Consider the following 25,252-nt stretch of genomic DNA (forward strand, 5'->3'; position numbering starts at 1 on the left):
TATGAGTTTTTAGAAACGAATTTTATAACTTTTTTAGGCGAATTGAGAAGAATATTAATTTTTACATATATGAAAGCATTATAGAGCTTTTTCATGTATATTTTTTAATTGAAATTAAGAGCTTTCCCCTGTACATCATACTTTTCCTTTAACAATAGGGTCGTGCTGGTGCATCCAACACCTTTCAAGGGAAAATGTTTGAATTGAAATAACTTAATTTCCAGTTTACACTGGAGGTCTTATATACAGTTAATCGGGCCCTCCTGCCCCTGAGGTCTTCACATCCGGTATCATCTTTCATCTATCTGACTTATTTCTCGTAATGTGAGTTGCTAGACGGACGTGACGGTCAACATTGTGGAAGTTAGCTGATACGTAGTATACTAAAATACAATTGTGTTAAAGGAAGAAGAATATGTACGACGGAAAAATAGTGAAATTGGCGAATAGGTTATCACTGGATTTGATTATTATATTGTTAATAATTGCTGGAGTTGAGCCCAATCCAGGTCCTTTCCCTCGTTCCCCACAGCAAACAAGTCATCAGGATATGCAAAAGAAGGGGCGTGGAAGACCTCGGAAAGAAAGCTCCAAGGACGAGGAGAAAGAAATCCAACAGATAGAAAATTTAAGTATAGATTCTCACCAAATAGAAGAAGAGAATAAACAACCGTCTGTATTCACAAAAGAACCAACAATTCATGATTATTTTGAACCAGTGAATGAACTGGAATCACAAACTGCAGTTAAATCTCCATATACATTGCAATCTATTTACGAGTTAATCCAGGATAATTTTAGTCGGTTAAACATTGAGATTCAATCAATCAAATCTGAGGTAAATACATTGAAAGAAGAATATAAGTGTTATAAAAAGGAATTGACGGAAATTAGAAATAAGTTACAAGAATTGGACAAAAAATCGGAAATTAATGACCATCTCAAAGGTATGTTCGAATTTGAGTTTGATAAATTAGCAAACGAAAAGACTAAAAAGAATATAATTATTATAAATTATCCATTTGCAACATCAGACTATTTACAAGAAATAATTTCATTTATTAATAACGAATTAAAATTAAAAAACATCGAAATAGAAGGATTAATTAAATTAAATAGCAGCAGCAATAAACCTATTGTTAAAATAATCTTAGAGTCTATAAATATAAGGAATTTAATTCTTAAAGAATTTTGGAGTATAAAACCGAACTTAGTTGGTGTAAATGAGAAAAAAATAATTTTCACGGCCGATTTGTGTAGAAGATCGAGGATAAGAAAAAAACATTTACAGGCCAGAATTAAATTAGAAAAGTCAAATAATGAAAAAATAATAGTACGAGATGATTATTATATAAAAGATAACTTAGTTTATACGTATGATATTGCCTCAGATAAGATCATCCAATTAAATCTTTTTTTAGGAGATGCTGGACTGCGGAGATAGGGCAGGAAGAAAAATTAAGGTGTAATATATCTAATCCTGATTCTATTGTTAATAATTTACAGTTGGTTCAAAATTCTACCATAAATTTGGCCGATAAAGTCAATGACGTTAATAATAATAATCTTACATTTATAAGATACACTAATAATGTTAGAAATAAATTACTTATTGGTTTTTGGAATATACAAGGTCTCCGGGGGAAAATGCATAGAAAATCAGTGAAAGAGTATATAAAAATTCAAACGATATGTGGCTTCACCGAAACCTGGATAGTCAACCTAAGTAAAGAAGATGAGGAGACGTTAAAACGTGAAAACATGGTGTTGTTCAGCGGAGCTCAGAGGAAGTGTAGAACAGGCCGTCCAGCGGGTGGATTATTGTTGTTAATTAAGAAGTATTTTGGTAAGCTATTTAAATATTGTATCACAGACAAGTTTATTTTTGTTGTAATTGAGCTTGAACATAATATCAGTATATGCTGGGAAGAGTCGCTTGTGGGAATTGTGTTAATTTATCTGGCACCATCTTCAGATAAAAAGTTAATATTAAATGAAGTCCAAAAAACTATTGATCAGTGGTCTAATGTTGTCAATTTATGGTTGATTGGAGGTGACTTCAATGCCCGTATAGGTGAGTTAATGGATACAAAAAGTATCAAAAGAAATAATATTAATAACAAAAGAATATCCAAGGATAAGACTGTTAATGCTGATGGTCGAATCCTTTTGGATTTTGCTCAAGTAAACGAGTTTTTTATATTAAATGGGAGGCTTATGGGCGATATTCCTGCCGAGTTCTCCTTCGTCTCGCCAATGGGAAAATCAATTGTCGACTACATCATATGCTCAGAGTTTTTGATAGAACAGTGCAATGCACTGTCTGTATTAGACAAAGACGATTCTGATCACTTCCCGGTCCGGTTGGAGGTAAGTGGGACCATAGAAGATCGAAACGGGGGGTGCAGAGCTTCCCAAGCTAGTAACGCTAATGAAGGAATAAAATTGTCGATCAACAAAGTCAAATTTTGCAATGAAATTATGAAAAATATTAATGATGTACTACTTCATGAAAGAGAAAATGATCCGATTGGAAATTACAATCTGTTAATGGCAATATTAGACTCTTATCGGTTTAAGAAAAGCTCAGGTAATAACGCAGCCAAATATAAAAACAAGTGGTTTGACAATAAGTGCTATTCTTTTAAAATTAGAAAACAAAAAAATTTACAAAAATTTAGAAAAGCAAATACGGAAGAAGCATTGAAAAAGTATTTAAACAGTAAGAAAGCATATAACAATCTTGTGAAGGCAAAAAAGAAAAGGTATTATTCAGAAATAAGTGATAAGTTGATTGCGACCAGAGACACAGCGTCGTTTTGGTCGATAGTTAATGGCTTTCGAGGTTTTAAGTCAAAACACAAAGATTCTATTCAAGTGTCCTACAGTGATTGGCTTCGCCATTTCAGCACTTTTTCAGAAGTGTATAAAAGTAAAAATAGTGCAAAGAAGGAAATAACTAGATCATTTCAAGGTACTGATTTTGAGGAAGTGATTACAGTAGAAGAAATACAGTACTGCATTGGGAAGTTAAAAGAAAATTCAGCTCCTGGGTCTGATTTAATTTCTAATTATATAATTAAAAACTTTCCAATTGAGATGGTTAGGTTTTTAACTCGACAATTCAACGGGTTTTACACCCGAGGAGTGATACCAGTCTCATGGAACGAAGTAACATTTGCTATGATATTTAAACATAGTGACAGAAAAGACCCAATTAATTACCGCCCAATTGCTCTGTTGTCAGGGCTGCGTAAAGTTTTTACGGCCGTTCTAATGTTGAAGTTTAACAAGTGGATAGATGAAAACAACTATAAGAATGAAACTCAATATGCGTATATTAAAAATGGAGGTACTCAGCTGGCCATCTTTATTCTGATAGCAATTGTACAGTTACAGCTAATGAAGAAAAGACGAAAGGTCTTTGCACTTTTCGTGGACCTGGAAAAGGCATACGATTCGGTGAGCATCACCGGCTTACAATCGAAAATGACATATTATCATGCAAGTGAACGACTAACAGAAATTGTCGGATTGTTGTTCGGTAGGTACAAAACAATAGTCAAACAGAACAATATACAGTGGCCATCGTTTGACTCAGCCAGAGGGTTATTGCAAGGAGACCCCTGGTCTCCTTATTTGTTTAATTTTTTTACGTTTGATTTAAATAATTGTTTTGAGAACGAAGATGATGGGTTTATAATAGGAGAACAAGTTGTTCATTCGTTATCTTACGCGGACGATATAGTCATCATTGCCCCAACTGCCGCGGCCTTGCGTAGGAAAATTCAACTAGTGACAAATTATTTAGATGGCTTGAAATTAAAAATAAACCCAAAAAAATCCAAAGTCATGATATTCAGGAATGGTGCTAACCTACCAAAAAAGTATATGTCGTTTTTTATTAATAATGAAGAACTGGAAGTAGTTCAGGAAATAAAATTTTTAGGTATCATCTTGTCACCCAGTTTGTCCTTCAACAAACAGTATAAAAAAGTCATCGCTGAAGCAAATACTTTAATAAATAATATGATTAGATTGTTTTACAGAGCAAAGATAAAGAACATCCAAGTTCATTTTAGGCTGTTTAACTCTATTATAATGAATTTTATTGGCTATGCGGCCCCAATTTGGAGCCTTACGAACTTTCAAAAACTAGAAGTGATCCAAAACAGGTTTATACGCAAGATTTTTTTGTTGGATTACAACACACCAGGTAGCGCGTTAAGATTGGAATTAAGTAGGTTTAAGTTGAGTGCTACCTTAATAAGAAGATACATGAAATTTTTATTTAAAATAAGAGATGCCCGCAATCTTTCCACTGTATTATTATACCAATTGTATCGAAAGTCTTTGATTAAAGGACAAAGCACAAACTGGGTGTCACAAATTGCACAAATTTTAAAGCGCTTTGGATATTCTGTTACAATATTCCTAGATTTACCTGAAATAAGTGAACAACATTTCCAAATGTTGATACAAAACGTGCTCGAAATCTCTTTATCACAAGACATAGAAGATATATTTATAAGAGAGAAAACTAATTGGTATAACGTAATTCTTGAGTATCCATTTATTAATAACTATATGTTAACTAACCTGGCGTTTAATGTCAAAAGATTTTTCATACAACTTAGAATAAATAAGGAATTAATATTAATCAATAATAATTTCATTGAGTTTTCCAAGAGTATCTGCCCTAGATGTCATACAATAATTTCAAAATTTCATATGTTTTGTGGCTGTAAAGATGCAAAGAAACTAGCACATAATCTTGACTTGCATATGTTAACAAGGTGCACTGATGAAAGAGCAATGTATGAAATATTCCATTCAGCCAAGATAGACATAATTTATAGATTATATAAATATGCTCACAAATTTTTTAACGTAACAATTCATTAAAGACATAGGTAGCATTAATTAATGCTATTTTATGTTTAAGAACCAAGTGTGTGAAGAAAGTTACAAGTTGCAGTATGAGTTGGAAGGTCTTTAAATTGATGGTATTAAATACTTACAATCGGCAACCAATGTGCTGTATAATGCTTGGTTTGATTTGTATTATTGGAGTATTTTTTAGTATTAATAACAAGAATTGTTGTCAAAACATCCTTTGTAACTGGCTCCTGCCTTATTACGAATAAATTTTGGATTATTATTATTATTATCTATCTGACTTATTTCTCGCAATTAAGAAAAGACGGACGGACGGACAACATTGTGGAATTTATTAGTCTACAATTTATTCAAATTGCAGCCAATAAAAATGGATAATAAATAGTGTTTTTAGAATGAATTTTTAGCGATTTTTATGACTTTTTAGAAGAATTAAGACGAAAATATTAATTTTTTTTACATATGAAAGCATTGTCGATATTTCATTTATATTTTCTGAATTGTAAAAAAAATTTTAAATCGAATAAAAATGGATATAAAATAAATCTTAATTGTAATTTATTAAATTTAATATAATAAATATTTTTTAATTGTATTTAATTAAGAATAAACGATACGTTTTTTAAATCAAGATTTTAAATTTTTATTTAAATTTTAAAAATGTTTAAAAAATGTTTTTATTATATTCTACACTCAATTTATAATACTTTTTATGATAATTTTTGTAGTGTTTTTAACTTATTGGATTCATTTCTTTGGATTAAAATATTATTTTTTATTAAATAAATCCAATTTTATTATTGAATAATTTCATTTTTTCTTTTTTTGAAAATTCTAAAAATTGAGTAATTGAAATTTCCATAAGATTAGCGTAAAAATAACTTAAAAGAATTATGATTTTTTGAGTAGATTTTTTGATAATATCCTTAAATTTATAAGAACATAAATTTTTTGGATGTTTGAAAAAACTTATTTTCTTGTTGGGCTGCAATTTTCAAAAATTTAAGCTCTATAAATTCCTACTGGCATCCATTTATTTGTCTGCCTGTCTTTCCTTAATCTCGAGAACGGTTTTAGATAGATGAAAGTGGAGACAAGATATGAAAAGCTAGGTGGAAGAAGGCCGCGATAAACTCTACATGAACTTCCAATGCAAACAAAAAGTCACGTTATTTCAATTAAAACATTTTTCCTGAACGGAGTTAGATGACCGGCCTGACTCTCTTGTTAATAGGAAAAGTATGATTTACAGGGGCAAGACAGTAGTAAAATTGACAGCATTGTGACGAAAAACTGCAGCCTGACATTGTGACGATGTCACAATAAATAATAGCTAGTGATAATTTCAATTAGAATTTATATTTTCTGAAGGTGCCTCTAGAAGATTAAATTAAACCAACAGTGCCCGAGTGGATAAAATCACTAAACACTTGTAGTTGATTGTGGGTTTGCGCCTCACCAATAGGGTTACCATGTGAAGTTTTTCGGGTTTTTTCACGTGTGTAACATTTATATAGGGATCAGTTTTTCGTAGAAAATCTTTACAGGATTATTTAATACGATCTTGTCTACCTGCAATAGACCATTTGTAGGTGAAAGGATTGGCTTCTATCCAGGTTTTGTACTTTAAATATGGTACCAAGAAAATAGAAAGTTTTGAGAGACGACACCATTAGATTTGTACACTGCTAATGTCAATGTTCCACTTTTTGTAGGATTTAGAAATTTTCAAATATTTAGCCGAATACTGAGTTCTCAAAGTACATGTGGCCCATAATTCAAATTTCTTTATTCAGACCCTTCTGTAGCTGTAATTAATGAGCGGATTGACACCAAATTTGTATGTAGACTATGCGAAGGATGCAAATTTCAGTTTGCAAAAGAAATTTAGTTCAAACGTTCTAGGGGACGTTTTACAGAAAACCAAACGAAAGAAAATAACAAAAACGCATCTATTCGTTCCGCAAGGGACATGCCTTTTGTAGAGGCTGTTTACTAATGTAAGAAATGTTGCACCCCCATTGTTCAGACTTAAAAGGCGATGAACAGTGAGTTGTACAGCTGACCGCAATTGCTCTTTAGTGATGCTTCGCATGCGCATGTTAATACGATCCTTTAAGTCTACCAAACTTGCACCATTTTGAAGATGAACCATGTTCCAAATCATGTGCGCCAAAGTGTTCCTGGCAAAAGTTTTGAACTAATTTTTTTACGAAATCCTTTTCCGCATCCTTTTCATAGAAATTGTGTCAATTTGCTTATAGGTTACAGTTACATCGTGTTCTAAATAGGGATACTTTAATTATGGCCACTCGATTTTTTATTTGTTTTATTATTATTATTTTTTTAATGTTATTGATGTCGCGTGAGAATGTTTGTCATTTCTGTGAGCTATTCCGTATGTTTTACTGTAATAATAACTGAAAGCCGTGTTGTAGATAATTGATGCTCAGTGATAAGCTTTTTCACGTTCCCTTCATCTAAACTGCCATTTCGTAATATGACAAAAATGCTTTATTTCGATTAGTTGGATTATTCAAGATTCTGAATATAGTAGAACAGCATTCTACATTAAATTAATATTCTTGAAATCAAGAATTCGAGAACAAAGCAGCTTGAAAACAAGTTTTACATTCAAGAAATTTTCTGCCTTGAGGCTTTGTTTTCTTTGAATTTCATGTGTTGTAAATGAAAATTGTTAAGTACTTAGAATTAATTCACATTAACGTAAATTATACAAAGCTTCGTTTATTAATTTTGTGTTTTTTAAACATTTTTTTGATATTTTAAAAATTTTTTCTATAAAGCATCAACAAAAGTAAAGCGCCCATCCCAAAACTCGTTCGGTCCATGAAGATAAATTTTGCAAAAAACCAAAATACTGTTCGGCATTTATCGTAGTATAAATGACACGTTTACACTTCTAACAACGGGTATAAGTTAATTCTGAAACACAATATAGCTCACGAGCTTTATATCGAGGACTGAAGCTCCTCGTGGTCAGATGCCTAATGGCATCATCTCGGTTTCCACGTATCTGCCGCCCTCCCATAACCAAATTATAGCCACGACAAATAATATCAGGCAAAAAAGACTAGGATGTTTGGCAGAATTCAAGTTGTGTCTGGAACAATGTCATAGGGAAATCCAACTGTTGATCAAGACAAGATACTTGCCACCAAAATTCTTAGACACACTTAAAACTCATTCATTCTACGGAAGAACAAGTTTTGATATTAAACTCATATATGATATAGAAAAACACATCAGACCATTATACCGAATACTCATTTTGGTGTTTTATTTACCCGTAGACGTCATAATTATAGAATTCATCGCACATATAGATATGCGAAAGCTGTTTATTTGTCTTTGTTTCAGCTAAAACATTACTATAGAACTGCTCAGATGACTCTACAGCGGAATATTTCATAAGTTTTTCTACACCTTCTGCCTTTTATTTTGAAACATGATTCTCCTCAGGCAGTGGAAGTGCATAAGACACAAATACGAAGTATAGAAACTTCTGTTTCGGTCCAGTTATAAAATGAACTGACATGGTGAAGTGATATTGTGGAAATTTTTACCTCTAGTTTTTAAAAAATACCTGTAAAAAAACCTTTGAATATGGTGAAAAATAACCCAAAAACCTTTCAATGCGATGAATAGCACCTCAAAAACCATTGAATATTGTAAACAGTACCTCCAAAAAACTTTAAACTACCATCGATACTGATTCGGATTAAACTTTATTTATATAAACTCCTATGCTCAGAAATCTCATAAACTAGATTTTATTTCACAATATATCGTTTATATTGTTCTCTTTTTTGTCAGAAGTTCTGTAATCGACTGCAAATCTTTGTTTTAAACGAATTAAATCTCTCTTAAAATACATGATTATCAAATTGAGGGATGTTTGGATGCGATATGGATAAACTCTAAAAAATTCTCATAAGATTAATGTTTATATTATTTATTTTTAATGCTTTATACTGTTAATTACACAATTAAAATGGTAAATAATTATAATTTTAACTTCAAAAATTAAAAATAAATTTTTTTTTGAACATTAAAAAACATCTAAATATTTTAATTTATACGAAAATATGTAAATACAAAGAGGAATACATTGGATTCATACATTGAATATAACATAGTTCCCAAAAAAATCACTTATAAAGTATTTTTTGTTACTTTTAAGGTTATTTTTTTGATAAATATAGAAAGTTTTAATGTTTATTTATTTAAATATAATCAATTTTTGTATTAATTTTCTTATATTTAACAAAATTCTGAAATGTACTTTTACGTAGGTGAAATTGAATTTTCGCGCTTGGAATAATTTTGATATTTTTTGAAAATTTTAAGCATATAAATTGCTCGAACAGATTAAATTTGTATAAATTCTATAAAAAATCAATTTTTTAATTAAAAGAAATATAAACTGAAAAGAGGAGGGAACACTGTCTTCAAACATAAACACCCAAACCTGTAAACAACGGCCGCAGATAGGAATATATATAAAACAAAAATGTGCATTGTTAGGAGGTTTTTGGTATGCTTTTTAAAACGAATGCTTCTGAAGAAATGGCCTTCGTTCAGAGGGTATTTTTAAGCTTTCAAAAAAGAAACATTTCCGGAGAAATGCTCGTTTTTAGAAGGTTTTTGGTATGCTTTTTAAAACGAATGCTTCTGAAGAAATGGCCTTCGTTCAGAGGGTATTTTTAAGCTTTCAAAAAAGAAACGTTTCCGGAGAAATAGTCGTTTTTAGAAGGTTTTTGGTATGCTTTTTAAAACGAATGCTTCTGAAGAAATGGCCTTCGTTCAGAGGGTATTTTTAAGCTTTCAAAAAAGAAACATTTCCGGAGAAATGCTCGTTTTTAGAAGGTTTTTGGTATGCTTTTTAAAACGAATGCTTCTGAAGAAATGGCCTTCGTTCAGAGGGTATTTTTAAGCTTTCAAAAAAGAAACGTTTCCGGAGAAATGCTCGTTTTTAGAAGGTTTTTGGTATGCTTTTTAAAACGAATGCTTCTGAAGAAATGGCCTTCGTTCAGAGGGTATTTTTAAGCTTTCAAAAAAGAAACATTTCCGGAGAAATGGTCGTTTTTAGAAGGTTTTTGGTATGCTTTTTAAAACGAATGCTTCTGAAGAAATGGCCTTCGTTCAGAGGGTATTTTTAAGCTTTCAAAAAAGAAACATTTCCGGAGAAATGGTCGTTTTTAGAAGGTTTTTGGTATGCTTTTTAAAACGAATGCTTCTGAAGAAATGGCCTTCGTTCAGAGGGTATTTTTAAGCTTTCAAAAAAGAAACATTTCCGGAGAAATGCTCGTTTTTAGAAGGTTTTTGGTATGCTTTTTAAAACGAATGCTTCTGAAGAAATGGCCTTCGTTCAGAGGGTATTTTTAAGCTTTCAAAAAAGAAACATTTCCGGAGAAATGGTCGTTTTTAGAAGGTTTTTGGTATGCTTTTTAAAACGAATGCTTCTGAAGAAATGGCCTTCGTTCAGAGGGTATTTTTAAGCTTTCAAAAAAGAAACATTTCCGGAGAAATGGTCGTTTTTAGAAGGTTTTTGGTATGCTTTTTAAAACGAATGCTTCTGAAGAAATGGCCTTCGTTCAGAGGGTATTTTTAAGCTTTCAAAAAAGAAACATTTCCGGAGAAATGCTCGTTTTTAGAAGGTTTTTGGTATGCTTTTTAAAACGAATGCTTCTGAAGAAATGGCCTTCGTTCAGAGGGTATTTTTAAGCTTTCAAAAAAGAAACATTTCCGGAGAAATGGTCGTTTTTAGAAGGTTTTTGGTATGCTTTTTAAAACGAATGCTTCTGAAGGAATGGCCTTCGTTCAGAGGGTATTTTTAAGCTTTCAAAAAAGAAACATTTCCGAAGAAATGCTCGTTTTTAGAAGGTTTTTGGTATGCTTTTTAAAACGAATGCTTCTGAAGAAATGGCCTTCGTTCAGAGGGTATTTTTAAGCTTTCAAAAAAGAAACGTTTCTGGAGATATGGCCGTTGTTCGGAGGGTTTCGACTGTATGTAAAAATTCTGCATTCAAATATAAATTTTAATTCTGTTAATTACTAATTTTCGAAATTCAAAATATATAATTTTTTTAAATTTAAATATTAAATTTACACTGTTAAATATAAGTTTTAAATCTATATTAACAATATAGAATGAATTACTTTTTCCGAATTTTTAGATTTGTTTTTTTTTCTGACTAAAAAAGTTAAGAAATTTTTTAAGAATTAAAAAAAAGCAAATTTATTTTATTCTTTTAGAGGAAAAAAATAAAATAAAAACTACAAATTTATCTTCTTATTAAAGATCCATTAAACGGTGAATTTTTTGATCATTTTTTCAGAAGATATTTTTATTTCATTTTTTGTTCCTTCAGCTGAAAAACTAAAAATAAAAAATAACAAATTTTATTGCAGATTTTTAAAGATAAAAATACGAAATAAAAGCATTACGAGCTTCATCCTCTGTCTAAAAAACACATGCTTAACTTCCTACTATAAATCCAACTAAACGATAAATCTTGATGATTTTTAGAAGATATTGTATTTTATTTTTGATATTTTACTTTAAAAAAGTAAGAAAATAGATTTGTTAAACGTATTTAAGAAAAAAAATAATACAAAAAATCGCAAGCTTAACTGCCTATTATAAACCCACTAAACAGTAGATTTTTTTAAATAGATTTTTTTAAAATAATTTTTTTAAGAAAATAATACAAAAAATTACAAGAATATCTTCCACTAAAACGGTAAAATTTGTATTGTTTTTTTACAAAATGTTTATGTCTTGTTTTTCGTTTTTATTGATTTAAAAAAATAGTAAGAAAAATTTCCTATTTTCCTATTCTTCTTTTATACTTATATATATATATATATATATATATATATATTCTTTATTATTTTATTGTATATTTTTTAAGGAAAAAATAAAAATAAACTTATTCTCCTATATAAATACAAATCACAAACCTATCTTCCTATTATACATTTACTAAACGATAAAAAAAATATTTTTTTGAAGTTATTTACTGAAGATGAAGAAAGGATGCACCTCTGATTCATCCAGAGGAGATCTCTCCGATTGATATACGTTTCTAACATGCTGCTGGCATCTAATTTTCTAGCTCTTTATATCCATGTCGTATATCTGATATTGATATCACTAGTTGGATTTAGGTAAATAAACCAACGTGTAAAAGACCTTAATATCTAAAAAAAACACCATATAAAAAGTCAATTAATTGTTGTTTTTTTTTTTAGATTGTGCATATCAGAAAGTGCATATAATCAAAACATATCCGAATTATTAGATGGTCTGATGCATGGATACGATTATCACTTACGTCCAAATTTTGGAGGTGAGTATAGAATTATTATTATTACTTTTTTTTGTATAAATTTCAAAGAAATGGCTGTAGAAGACGTCTCGAAGTAAATCAAATAAAGCTGATGTAGGCTGGATTTATTTTAAATGCTCTGTCAGCGATTTTCTATATACTTGTGTACCATTAAGTAAAATCAATCCCGTGTTCATGTACTCATGAACATTCAAAGTTGAATTTCGAATGAATTTAAAGTTCACTTGAAATCAAAGAAAAGCTTTAAAGTTTAAACTAAGAAAGTTGTTTAGTTTAGAACAGTTAAAAGAACTTTAAAATCGATACCGAGTTGAAATTTTCTTCCTTCTTTTTTTTTTTGGAAGAAAGTTGGTCAAGTGCAAGGTCAGTTTCTCTCCTGAAAACAGTTGAACCCGCTAGTTCTAAACAAGCTTGAATTTTTTAATTCTCTTCTAAAAGGAAACTTAAATTTCGATATTTTTCTTCTTAAAAAGACTTTAATTTGATAACTCGTTTCTAAAAACACTCAAAATTTATGTAAATCAAGTTTTAATTCTAAAATACTGTCGTCTATCCGTCTGTCTGACCTTTCTTAATCTCGAGAACGAAGTGAGATAGACGAAAGCCGAGACCAAATATGGAAAGCTTATGAGCAGGAGGTCACGATTAATTATATACGTACTGCCGATGCAAATCGGAAGTTACGCTATTTTAATTCAAATCTTTTCCCCTAAAAGGACCATGTGATCAATGGCCAAAGGATACATGACCAATATGTCTCTGTTGATAACAGAAAAAGTATGATATACAGGGCTTGTTAACAAAAAGGTATGATGTACAGGGCAAGATACTACTATTTGAGGTGGAGAGCATATAATATATTTTCTTCTAAACATTCTATTTTTACTAAATCTAAAAATCAATAGTTTTAGAAATTATTATTAATAGAAACTAAAAAAGCATGATTTTTTTATGATTTTAAGTCATGTTTACAAGCTTAATTTATACACAAACACGCCGTTAAAGTTTGATTTGTGTGAAATTTTGACTTTTAGTAAAGAATCTTCGAGATAAAATTTAATTCTTTTCTAAAATACTATATCGTTTGATTTTTTAGAAGAGAATTACAATATTAAAGTTAAGTGTTTTTTTAAAAAAATTGGTCAATTCTCTTTTAAATCAAGATTAAGATCAAGCTCAAATCTCCTCTAACAAAACACTTGATATTTTTAATTCTCTTTCTAAAAAAAAATTCTTGATCTTCTTCACCTTTTTTTTCTAAATAATACTCGATATTTTTAATCCTTCTATAAAAATACTTGATTTTTAAATTCTCCAAAATTCTTGACGTTCTTAATCCTTTTCTAGAAATATTTTGGCTGCAATTTTGAAAAATTGAATAGAGCTATAAATTTCCACTAGCAACTGTGTGTCTGTCCTTCCTTAATCTAGAGAACTGAGTTAAATAGATAGAAATCGAGACCAGACATGGGAAGACTTGGGCAGTAAGCCCTGATTAACTATATACGAACGGTTTGAAACGGAAATCACGCTATTTTAATTCAAAATATTCTGCTGAACGGAGTTAGATAACCGGCATGGCTCTACTGTTTACAGGAACAGTATGAAGTAAGGGGAAAGACACTAGTAAAATTGAGAGCATTTATGACAATGTCACAATAAATAATTGTTCGTTGATATTTCGTTAAAGTACCTAAAAATTGCATTTTTTCACATGTTGAATCAATTATAGAATGTTAATTCGAATTACTAGACTTAAATTTTTCAGGCCCACCAACAAAAATATTGATTGACATCGAAGTTCGTAGTATGGGACCAGTTTCTGAGATTGATATGGTAATTATTTTAATAATTTTTTATTCAAAAAAATTATTTTTAATTAAAAAAAATACGTTTAATATTTATTAAGCCTAATTTTTATATCTTTAATAAATATTAATCTTATTTTTTTTTAAAAAAAATCTAATTTTCTTGTTTGTTTTTATGTAACAGAGTTACTCTATGGACTGTTATTTTCGTCAGAGTTGGGTTGATAAAAGATTAGCATTTAAGGGCACCATGTCTACTTTAGCACTTTCCATTTCCATGTTAGAAAGAATTTGGAAACCAGATACTTACTTCTATAATGGGAAACATTCTTATCTACATACGATTACCACACCAAATAAATTCGTTCGTTTACATCAAGATGGAAGAGTTTTGTATTCTTCAAGGTTTGTGACGATCAATCTAAAAAATTTCCATAAAAATACATACATTTTGTTCTTTAATCTATAAAGAAATGAAGTGGTCTATGGCCTTTATGAGGAGCCATGAACGTGTCTGTAGGATCTTGCAATGGATTTACAAACGATCTTTTTTTGTTAAAATATGTATAACCGGAGTAAAACTTGTTTAAAATGTTTAGATAAAAAAAAGAAATTAGTTTTTGTGTAAATAAGTTATATGTTTGAGTAATGGCTTTACTAGAATTGCTATAAGAACTTCAGTATTAGCCATTAGACTTCTAAGAAGAACCATGAAGGAACCTAAATTTAAAGGAAACGGTTGTGATTATTTGAAGAAAGCCTGAACCAGGTGAAAGGAAATTGAGTTTATGGCTTCAATGGGCCTGTGACGAGTTATGGTCTATAAGACTGTGCCACGTGTCTACATGAAATAATCCCGAGTCAGATAAAAAATGAAGAAATCATGAGTCTATTGGGTAGTGTCTTCTGTAGGCTTATATGGAGTCGTGATCTATGGGGCTAAAACATAGTCTAATTTATATTAAAGAAAACCATAATCTTTTGTAAAGCTTGTGCGAAAAGCATAATCTTCATTATATATGCCCATAGTTTTCACGATTCTACGCACAGCAAACGAAAATTTACATAGAAGCTCATGGTCATGAGATTCTATGTAGTTAGGGAGAGATACGAGGGAGAAATGTGCCTATTCATTCAAGTTCATGGTTCCTTAACATTAAATAAATTTAAAAATGTGTTCAAAAGAATATTTTTTCTAGGTTAACAATTAGAGCAAGTTGCCCCATGAATTTAGAAAATTTTCCAATGGATAAACAGAAATGTCCTTTAGAATTTGGAAGTTGTAAGCAATTTATTCGACCTTGTTTTTTGTTAATAAATAAAATAATACTGATTATAAATTTACGTTTACGTTCTAAAATAAATTAAGTTTAAAAATTTATAAATTTATGTCTTAATGAATAAAGCAAACAACGTAAAAGCGCTTTTAGTTATTGTTATTAATAAATTTCAATTAAATATAATGTCTAAAAATGCTTGTTTTAATAATAAACAATGTGGAAAATATTGCTTTAAGGGATAAATTAAGAGTTGATGATAATCTTCGCACGTTTCATAAATATAAATTGGAACAAATTTCCTGTACAGCATAATCAAATTAATGATACTTTCAATACATTTATAATCAGTTTATATTGCTTTAGTGTTTGTGTATATTTATATATATATATCTTTATTAAATTTTTTACTAGTTTATGTTATATTTTTGACATTTTTCTGTTGGTTTTTATTAATTAATTAGCTATTTTTTGTATTCGTTTGTGTCACTTTTCCTGTTAACACTACTTCTTAACAGTTTGAGCTGTTTTTTTGTATTTGCGTTACATTTATTAGTGGAGTATGTTACTTTCCTTACTAGTTTTGCATTACTTTCCTTACTAGTTTGTGCTACTCTTTTTAACAGTTTGTGTTGCTTTCCTTATTAGTTTGCGATCTATTTTTTCCTACAAGTTAACGTTACTTTTATTAATTTGCACTACATTTATTGCCAATTTGACTTACATTCCTTACCAATTTACTTCATTAATCTCATCATTTTGCGTTACTTTTTTTTAGTGAATTCCCTTTAAATTTCTCGACAGTTCATTTTGTAAACACGTTAATGAAAACAAGTAAAAGAAAAATCACATATATAACTACAAAATATAATACTAACTTTACATTTCTTACCGGTTTTCATTAATTTTCTTACACTTCTGATTACACTTTTTGGAAAAAAATCTGCGTTACTTTTCTTATTATTCCAACACATTTCTTATCGGTTTCATCAAGCTTCTCATCAGCTTGTGTTACACTTCTTATCAGTTTTAGTTATAATTCTTATCAGTATGCACTATTTTCCCTCATCACTTTCTTCCGGATGCTGCGATTATGGTCAGGAGTCGCATCCAGCAAAATGAAAGAAGAAAGTGGATGACGTTAATGACAACATCCAACAGGTAAAAGAGAGTAATCTCTGCCAACTAACACCCATCACAATGATAAAAGACTACAATTCTCTTCTTAATTATCTCCATCTCATCACTTCATAGAATGCCTGCATGATGTAGTTTTCTAGCTTCAAAAAAAAAAAAAAAAAAATTAGATTTACTTACTCTTAGAACTTTCACTTGTAATTTTCACTCTTGTAACTTAAGAATTTCTTTTCTTTTTGTATAAATCTAATATTTTCAGTTGGTTATGCCTCAAAGGATGTTTTATACGTATGGAATCCAGCAAGATCAGTAGTGACAGCACCGGACATGAAAATGTCAATGTTTGACTTGATTGGCACACCTTCCGGGAATCAAACAGAAACGATGAGGAAAGGTGAGATTACCTCAAGTCATTTTTTAAACTTTAAACTTATCTCGAGAGAAAGAAAAAATCTGGCAAATTTGTTAAAGAAAGTTGGAAGTGAAATCTTGATGAAGATTTTTATTATCGAGTATTAAAAAAAAAGAAAATTAATATGGGTAATGGTGATTACGTGTTGCTAAATAATCACTATTATCATCATCAATCGTACATTTTCATTACGAAATATCACAACTTAAGTTCTACTAAAGAAAAAAAATCAAATGATGCATCACTAATCATCATTATAATTACAATTTTTACTTAGTATTTATGATGTTTAAAAGTAATTAAATGATTATCCCGTTATCTAATCACTACTCATCTAAATTACCGATAATAAGTACTAAATCATCACCATCGTCATCATATATTATCATGGAAGGACAAAACAAATTTGTTTATTTGCTTGTAAACCCCTTTTTAGTGAAATTATCACTACTTAATCATCATCGCTATCTAGGAAAAAAGAATAGGATGATACATCACTAATCATCATTATCATTACAGTTTTCATTTAATGCTTATGATGATTAAATAGTAATTAAATGGTCTACACATTATCTAATCACTATCCTAATTATCGATAATGTATGTTAAATTATCATCATCATCATCATCAGCATCAATCATACATTATCTGTGCAGTATATTGTTTTATTTTTCTTATTTTTTAAAGAATCATTTGTAAATCTTCATAATATATTCTATAATTTATTAAATTATATATTTAATTTATATATAATCGTCTACTGATGATGATCTATAATTTTTATAAATACAAACTATATTACTTAAAATTTATGCATTTATTCATATTAAATGAATAATTTAAAGGTAAAATATAACCTTTTTAATTATTTATTGTTTAATATTTAATTACTAAATGTAGTGAGTAATCGTAATTAAAGTGTCTCTTTAGCAACCCAAATGCAATTAAATCTAGTATGGTGGCATTTTAGTACATACAGACATTTCCGTAAAACAAACAATTAGTACAAAAATTCACCACTAGAGCACTTTTCGCACTACCAGCAACGAACGTTTCATTTGTATAAGACAGTGTTATACAGAAAACTTAGCGATGCATGTGATACTGCTCAATGTACCCATTCTGAGATATATTAATATATTCACAATGTACTGTACAGTACATTACAGTACTATCAGAATGGGTACAATAAACTGTATTACGGTATGTTTAAGGCCGGCCATAATTGATTCTCTGATGATTTTCACATGCACTATGATACTGTCTTTCAAGGCTGCGAAATTTGCATCATGTCTTCGATAAACTACAATTTTTAAGTCTTTCCACTAACAAAAATCACACACGGATTAAAATCTATAAAACAAGGTGATCGAGCTGATATTGTGTGGCAGAAACTGTCGTATGCAGCTCCATATGGCATGAAATTTAATCCAACTGTTCGCTGTTGCAGTTGAAGTACCATAAAAAGGTTGAGCATCTTTCAGTACATCTGGGTCTTTACAGAGCATTGATACTTTTAAATTTTGGTGGTTAAAAGTTAAAGGGATGGGAAGATAGAGGGGTGTCATGTCTCATATCTCTACAGATGTCGGACTTCACGAAGATGTTATTCGTTATTAACATTTACAACTTTTTTTTTTTTTATAAAATCCATAACTACCTCAAAATTAATCTTTTGCCATTCGATAATAATTAAAAATATAAAGTTTTAAATAAAGGTGTCTTCTTCCAGTAGTGAGACTAATGATATTTATCATGTCTTTCTTAATTATCCGCAATTAACAGAGACCAAGATTAAAATAGTTTACTTTATTTCACTTATTTAACAATGCATTTCGGATTGGTAATTTTCCAATTTCTTTTTAGGCACAAGCCTTTTGTGTCTAAGGTTTATGTCTACAATATAACGAACAAAAGATTAGTTCGTGTTAATATACTTTTGTTTTCCAAAATAATGCATATAGTGCACAATTTGTACACATCCTAAGGGTGCAGTTTCTACATATCAGTCTGTTTTACTTACATGTTTTCTTTGTCTATTTTTGATGGGCAAATGCAATACTTCTTTCATTTTCCACAATTAGTAGTTCCTTATTACCCCTTAGAAGGATTTTAACTTAACAAACCAACTATAACTATAATAAAAACACAAGAGAACTACTTATATTCTGCAAAAAGAAAAAACACTGTCCGAAAAAACGTACTGAGTATGATACGGATCAGACTGATCAGAGTACAATGAGTACACTGTAAATAAATATATATCATATAGGTGAGAGTAAAGCCCTTCAAAACCTGGCTCGTAATTAGATTATAAAAATATTTTTATATTCAGGGTTAAGTACTACACTTACCACTTTAAGGTTGCGGTAAAAAACGAACAAGGATACCGAAAGATTCCCCAAAAAATTCCTCCGAAGAGAAAGGTCTGAAGTCAACATTGTACACGGAACCTCCTAATTCAAAATTTGCCTGAGTCCCATGAAACTATAACGCGCCACTGCCCATATGGATAAGTATACACCAACTTTCTTAATACAATACCTTCCAGATTGTCTCGGGATATATCTAACTACCGTAACACTACACTTGTACTACTGGAGCCTGTAATATTATTTATTGACTACTCAGCAACTTGATAATTAATCTTCAACGACTTGTGAAGTGATAGAATTGACCTCCCAGACGTCCAGTTCCCTCGAATTGAGTGATCACTCTCCTGAGAGCTTGTTGAGTCAATCGACCATTGACTCAACAAGCGCTCAACAGCAAAAAGTGGCCATAACTGCTGAATATCATTCTTATCAACTTTCTATGACAATGGTCCTCATTCTAATCTTTGCGAAAGTTTAGGCTGAGGACCATTGATAAGAGCAAGCACTTTTATACACAGAACACACGTATGTTTATGCAAAACACCGCTTGTTCGAAGTGCTAAAAGTGCCATAGTAGCGCGTTTTAGTACTAATTTTGTTCTATTGGGGAAATGTCTTACACGTATCCTGAAATGTTACTGTATCAAATTTATTTTCATTTGGACTGCTAAATATCTGTTAAATAGGATACTTTAATTAGGATTACACGATATTAATTATTCTTAAAAGTTTTGTTTAAGCTTATAAATTTACTAAAGATTATTTAAATAAATATCAATTTATTCCTTAAATATATTTTTAGCTTAATATTTAAAAATATTGTATACGCATTTTAAAATATATTTATAAGTAATATAACAAATAACTGGTTTAATTTTAATTGCTTACTTTTTACTTTAATATTAATAAATTATAATTATAATTTAAAATAATCACTAACCAATCAGAGACGATATATACAAATTTTGAAATGAAGAGCTCTTATTGGTCGGCATAATTAATTAGATACATTTTTATAAAATTAAAAAGTTTTAATAATATAAAAACGTAAAATATATTATTTAAATGGTTAGATTTAAATATTAAAAAGTTTCCTTTGAATTAATTTAATTTGTATACACAAAAATTGTTAACATAATGCCAAAGATAATCGGACTATATAGAATAAACTACTCGAACGTCATTTTAAACTGCTCAATAATAAAATGTCACATTCACCTGGTAAGGAATCCTTCAGCAGGTTTCCATATTGTGTCATAATTGATCAAAACTCTCCAGCAATATAACACACCCGTGACAACAATGCCTGTCACGTACAGATATATTCAGAAAATGCAAACATAATCTTTAGATCTGCTTTACTACAAATCCTTCAAGTTCAAAGAGTTGTTTTTACAATGTTTTTGCATCGCTAGTCCTCTTGTAAATACTTAAAAGACAAAAAACCCTCCTCCCTGTACTTAAAAAGAAAACTTCCTTTATTTTACAGGTTCTTTCTCTGTTCTTCTGGTAAGCTTTCACTTACAACGTCACATGGGTTACTTTATCATTGAAGTGTACGCACCGTGTATCATGTTAGTTGTACTTTCCTGGGTGTCATTTTGGATAAATCGTGAAGCTACAGCCGATCGGATAGCTCTAGGTAAGTAAGTAATTATTAAATAATAAAATTTTGTATAAATCTATCGTATTAATATGAAAGGATTATAGTGTAATCCTTGAATTATATTGCCAATTGAATCTTATAAGATTATAATCCTACGAGATATTAACGTAAATTTTGCTATTCCCAGGTGTGACAACAGTATTAACAATGACTTTTCTGGGTTTAGAAAGTCGAAATGATTTACCTAAGGTGCCTTATTGCACAGCATTAGACTTCTATGTTGCTATCAGTTTTGTCTTTATATTTGCTACTATAGTAGAGTTTGCTATAGTTCATTATTTTACAAAAATTGGTAGTGGTGAATATTATTTTCCACCCGATTCCAGTTCGGAAGATTCCTCTGGTGACGAAGAACACATAACAATTGCTTCTCCGGGACCTCAAACCTCGAATGAATCTTCAGAAAAAATTGCAAGTTCAGAATAATAATATTTTTATTTTTAATTATTTAATTTTTCTACTTAATGTTAATTAATTTATATACTTTTTAATCGTAACAAGTTAAATTCCTGATTTAAAATAATCATTAACCAATCAGCAAAGATATTTTCAAATTTTGAAATGAAGCGCTTTTATTGGTTTATTTAAATTCATAAATTTATAAATTACGCGAATGTTTAGAATAATTCTTAACTTAAAAACTTTTAAAATGAATCTAAACAAATTTAAAATAATAATTAACCAATTAGCGACGATATTTACAAACTTTAAAACGAAACGCTATCTTATTGGTTAGTTGAAATTAATAAACTACGCAAATTTTTATAATAACCAATAAGATATTTATTTTATGTATTTAAATTTCCAATAACCAATCAGAAATGACATTTACAAATTTTAAAACGAAACGCTCTCTTATTGGTTGAACTAAATAAATATATTAATAAATTATGCAAATATGTCTGAATAACTAATTAGCTATTTATATTGAAAAATTTAGACAATTATTATTAATTAAAATACAATTTTTTTCAAGAAATGTATCAAAATAAATTTGAAAGAAATTTATGAAAACTTTTCCCAGGTTTTTTAAATTATTTTTTAAACATTTTTTTTAGAATTTTAGAATGTAAAATTCAGAATATCTTCTTTATTCTTTTATGATATTTATCTAAAACCTTTATTTTAATTTATTGATTTCAGCTAAAATCTAAAAAATTGATGATTAAAATTTAACTAATATTTTATCAAAATTTATTTATAAAAGTACAAAATTAAATCCTTCTTGATTTAAAATAAAACCTTGAAGCATCAAAGGGATTTTTAGAAAACCAAAAGTTTTGAAAATTCTTCAAAATTAAAAAAAAAAATTTGAAAATCTAAAAAAATCTTTTCTCAAGCTCAAACTTTTCGAAAAATCCTTTCGATTCTTCAAGAACTTTTAGCAAAGTTTGAACTTCAGGAAAGATTTTGAAGAAGATTTTCAGGATTTTTCCTGAAAAAATCTTGAAAATCTTCTTCAAAATCTTTAAATCTTTTTCAAAAATCGTCTTCAATCTTCTAAATTTTGTCAATATTTGTCTCTAAAAAAATCTTTTCAAAATGTTTTTTACCATAATTTATTTTAGAAAAACTGAGGAATCTGTTTACTCGAAAGTATTTTAGTTGATATTTGAAGAGATTTTATTATAATTTTATTAGAATTTATTAATATTTTTAGATAAATAGTAATTTTTTTATTATATTTATCTAAAAATTTTAATCTTATAAACTTACATCAGCCGAAATCTAAAAAATACACAAGTAAAATTCCAATATGATATTTTTTCGAAATTTTTTTTTAAATTTCAATATTTTTCTGATAAACTTCGAAATAAAAAAAATAAAAAACGTTCAAAAGTCTTGATTTTTCAATAAAAAAATTTTTTTTTAAGATTTCTTAGAAAATTGTTTTATTAGACATTCATTAAATATTTATTATATATATTATATTTAGAATGATATTAGTTTCATTATGTTCAGTTAGACGAACGATAATTCGATTTTAATTATAATTCAGAATATGTTTAAACGTTAGAAAATGACTTTGTATCTAGTTGTAAGTTTATGATTAATTAATGAGGCATTAATATAATTACATAACATGAATTTAATGTAATATTCAAATATTTAAACATAAACTAAGTTAATTTTATCTAAAATATCTTAATGTTCTTATACTAGTAAGTTTTATATATTTAGCGAAAAGATAATGTTATATAGTTTATATTTAAATGAGAAAAATTTATATAGAAATGGGAATTATTGTTGATAGATTTTAATAAGGCAATTTGATTATATTCAAGGCTTCTCATTTTTAATATATATTTTTTAAGGCTAAATTTTTAGGTAATAGCTTATTTGTAAGGTTAATTACTTTTAGTTACTTTTATATATACATAGATAATGAGCTTAATTACACATAGATTTATTAAAATTGCACACTATTAACTCTTGTACTCTTGTCTTTATAGACGTAAGTAAGTGTTCTAACAAGATAAATTAGCCCTATATAAATTTATTAAATCATTTTATATTACAAGGACTTAGACTAAAATATATTAAATCCTTCTAAGTTATTGTTCCAATGAAATTAATTTCTTAAATGCACACTATTAAATACAAAGTAATAATGTTAATTATGTTTAATAACAATATAAGTTATACACTCTTAAATATACCTATTAAGGTTACTTATTGTTATAAGTTATATAACAGATACTTCTTTAGTACAGTACAGACACTACCTTATAATACACGTGTATTGTAACTGTAGCCCGTTGTGCTGTACAGTACTGTACTGTAGTACATATAAATACTGTCGAGGTTCAAATATTGTCGTCGCTAGGTTGTATTGAATATGTTATATAACACCTTTCTTCACCTCTTCTTTCGTTGTAGTGACCTTATGTGTGTGCTCTTTCCCCTTTGTTACACTTGGTCTAGTGACCATGTGCTATGTAGGTATTAGTCTGGATGTATTTTAGAACTTAATAAACAACAAATACTTCTAGAAATATGTGTATGTGTATGCGAAATATGTTCTATAAAATTTCTAGAATTATGTACAGTACAGTACATATATACAGTACTTTAGACATACACACAGAGGGTATGTCTAGAAGTACAGTTTTGTGTACTTGAGCAAGGTGTTTTACACATAGACTTTCTACTCATAGATTTAATTATATTTTTTCTTAAATTACACTAAAATTAGAGCCACGCAGATATTTTTATTGTATAAACTTTGCTAACAATGTAAAATTAACGTCAGAATTAAGTAATGATAGAAATTAGCCATATAAATAACTTTATTGTTAGCAATTATAAAGAAATCACTTTGATGCTTTCCTTAATGACAAGAATCCATCACTCTCACTAGTCTCCTCAATATAATTAAGTTTAATACCCAAAATATCCACAAATTTATCTCATTACAACATATTTACACTCAATAAGTTCGTGATAAATTAATGCAAGACATGTCATAGGTATCCTCACGAAAATCACTTCCAAAAATGGCTCAATTGCCAGTTAGGTAATTTAGAACTTTGAAGTAAAGATAGATCAAATTATTAACTAATTGTACTTTCAACAAAGTTTATAACACATTTAACACATATGATAAGTTGCCAATTTCATAAAATTTATGAATTAACATCAATAATGTTCGTTGAACGGCCGAAGTAGAACTTGAGGACTTGAGGACATCAATCCACAAGTTAAAACTAAATCTTAAAGAGTTTGAACTATTAATCTAGGAACATTTTTAACTTTTCAAATGTGATAAACGTTGATTTTAATATAAATTTTCTATACTATATATAGATTTCCGTATATTGTATGGAAGGCATTCAACGAAAAGATTCTAGAGATGCAACAGGATACCATAGAAGGATATCTGATCCATCCGTTTCTCAAGGTGAAAGAAGGCAACGTTTATCAACAAATGGCCGAATTTTAGGTCGTTTATCATTAAATAAACGATCTTCCTTTCTGTTGAGGAGGAATTTAAGAAGTACAGCAGCAACTCAATTCCAATTGAACAGCGTTAGTAAAATTGATCGCATATCAAGAGTGTTCTTTCCAGTTTGTTTCATCATGATCAATATAGTTTATTGGCTCACATACTTATAGCACTCATCCGACATTAGATAGTTATACAAAGAACTATAATAATAATAAATATAATTAAAGAAATTAATATATATATGTGTGTGTGTGTGGCAAGACAGTTCTTGTAGAGAGAAGAAGAAATTAATTTTTGGCAATCACGAAATTCAAAGAAAAATCTGTATATATTTTTAATGACTACTTCCATC

At 29.1% G+C, this 25,252-nt stretch overlaps 1 protein-coding gene across 1 annotated transcript in view; it reads left to right on the forward strand.

The window, feature by feature from the left end:
- Positions 1-25,148, forward strand: part of LOC136981766 (gamma-aminobutyric acid receptor alpha-like) — a 44,068-nt gene extending 18,920 nt beyond the window's left edge. The window contains exons 2-10 of the mRNA XM_067278140.1: positions 11,939-12,093; positions 12,178-12,275; positions 14,044-14,111; positions 14,268-14,488; positions 15,283-15,365; positions 16,757-16,891; positions 20,775-20,927; positions 21,079-21,362; positions 24,759-25,148. Of these exons, the coding sequence (XP_067134241.1) occupies positions 12,017-12,093; positions 12,178-12,275; positions 14,044-14,111; positions 14,268-14,488; positions 15,283-15,365; positions 16,757-16,891; positions 20,775-20,927; positions 21,079-21,362; positions 24,759-25,067 (1,428 nt within the window). The 5' untranslated portion in view covers positions 11,939-12,016 and the 3' untranslated portion in view covers positions 25,068-25,148. The remainder of the gene's footprint in view (positions 1-11,938; positions 12,094-12,177; positions 12,276-14,043; positions 14,112-14,267; positions 14,489-15,282; positions 15,366-16,756; positions 16,892-20,774; positions 20,928-21,078; positions 21,363-24,758) is intronic.
- The last annotated feature ends 104 nt before the right edge of the window (positions 25,149-25,252 follow it).

The sequence above is a fragment of the Centruroides vittatus genome, unplaced genomic scaffold (genome assembly GCF_030686945.1).
Source record: "Centruroides vittatus isolate TY-2023 unplaced genomic scaffold, ASM3068694v2 contig_790, whole genome shotgun sequence".
Taxonomy (NCBI): domain Eukaryota; kingdom Metazoa; phylum Arthropoda; class Arachnida; order Scorpiones; family Buthidae; genus Centruroides; species Centruroides vittatus.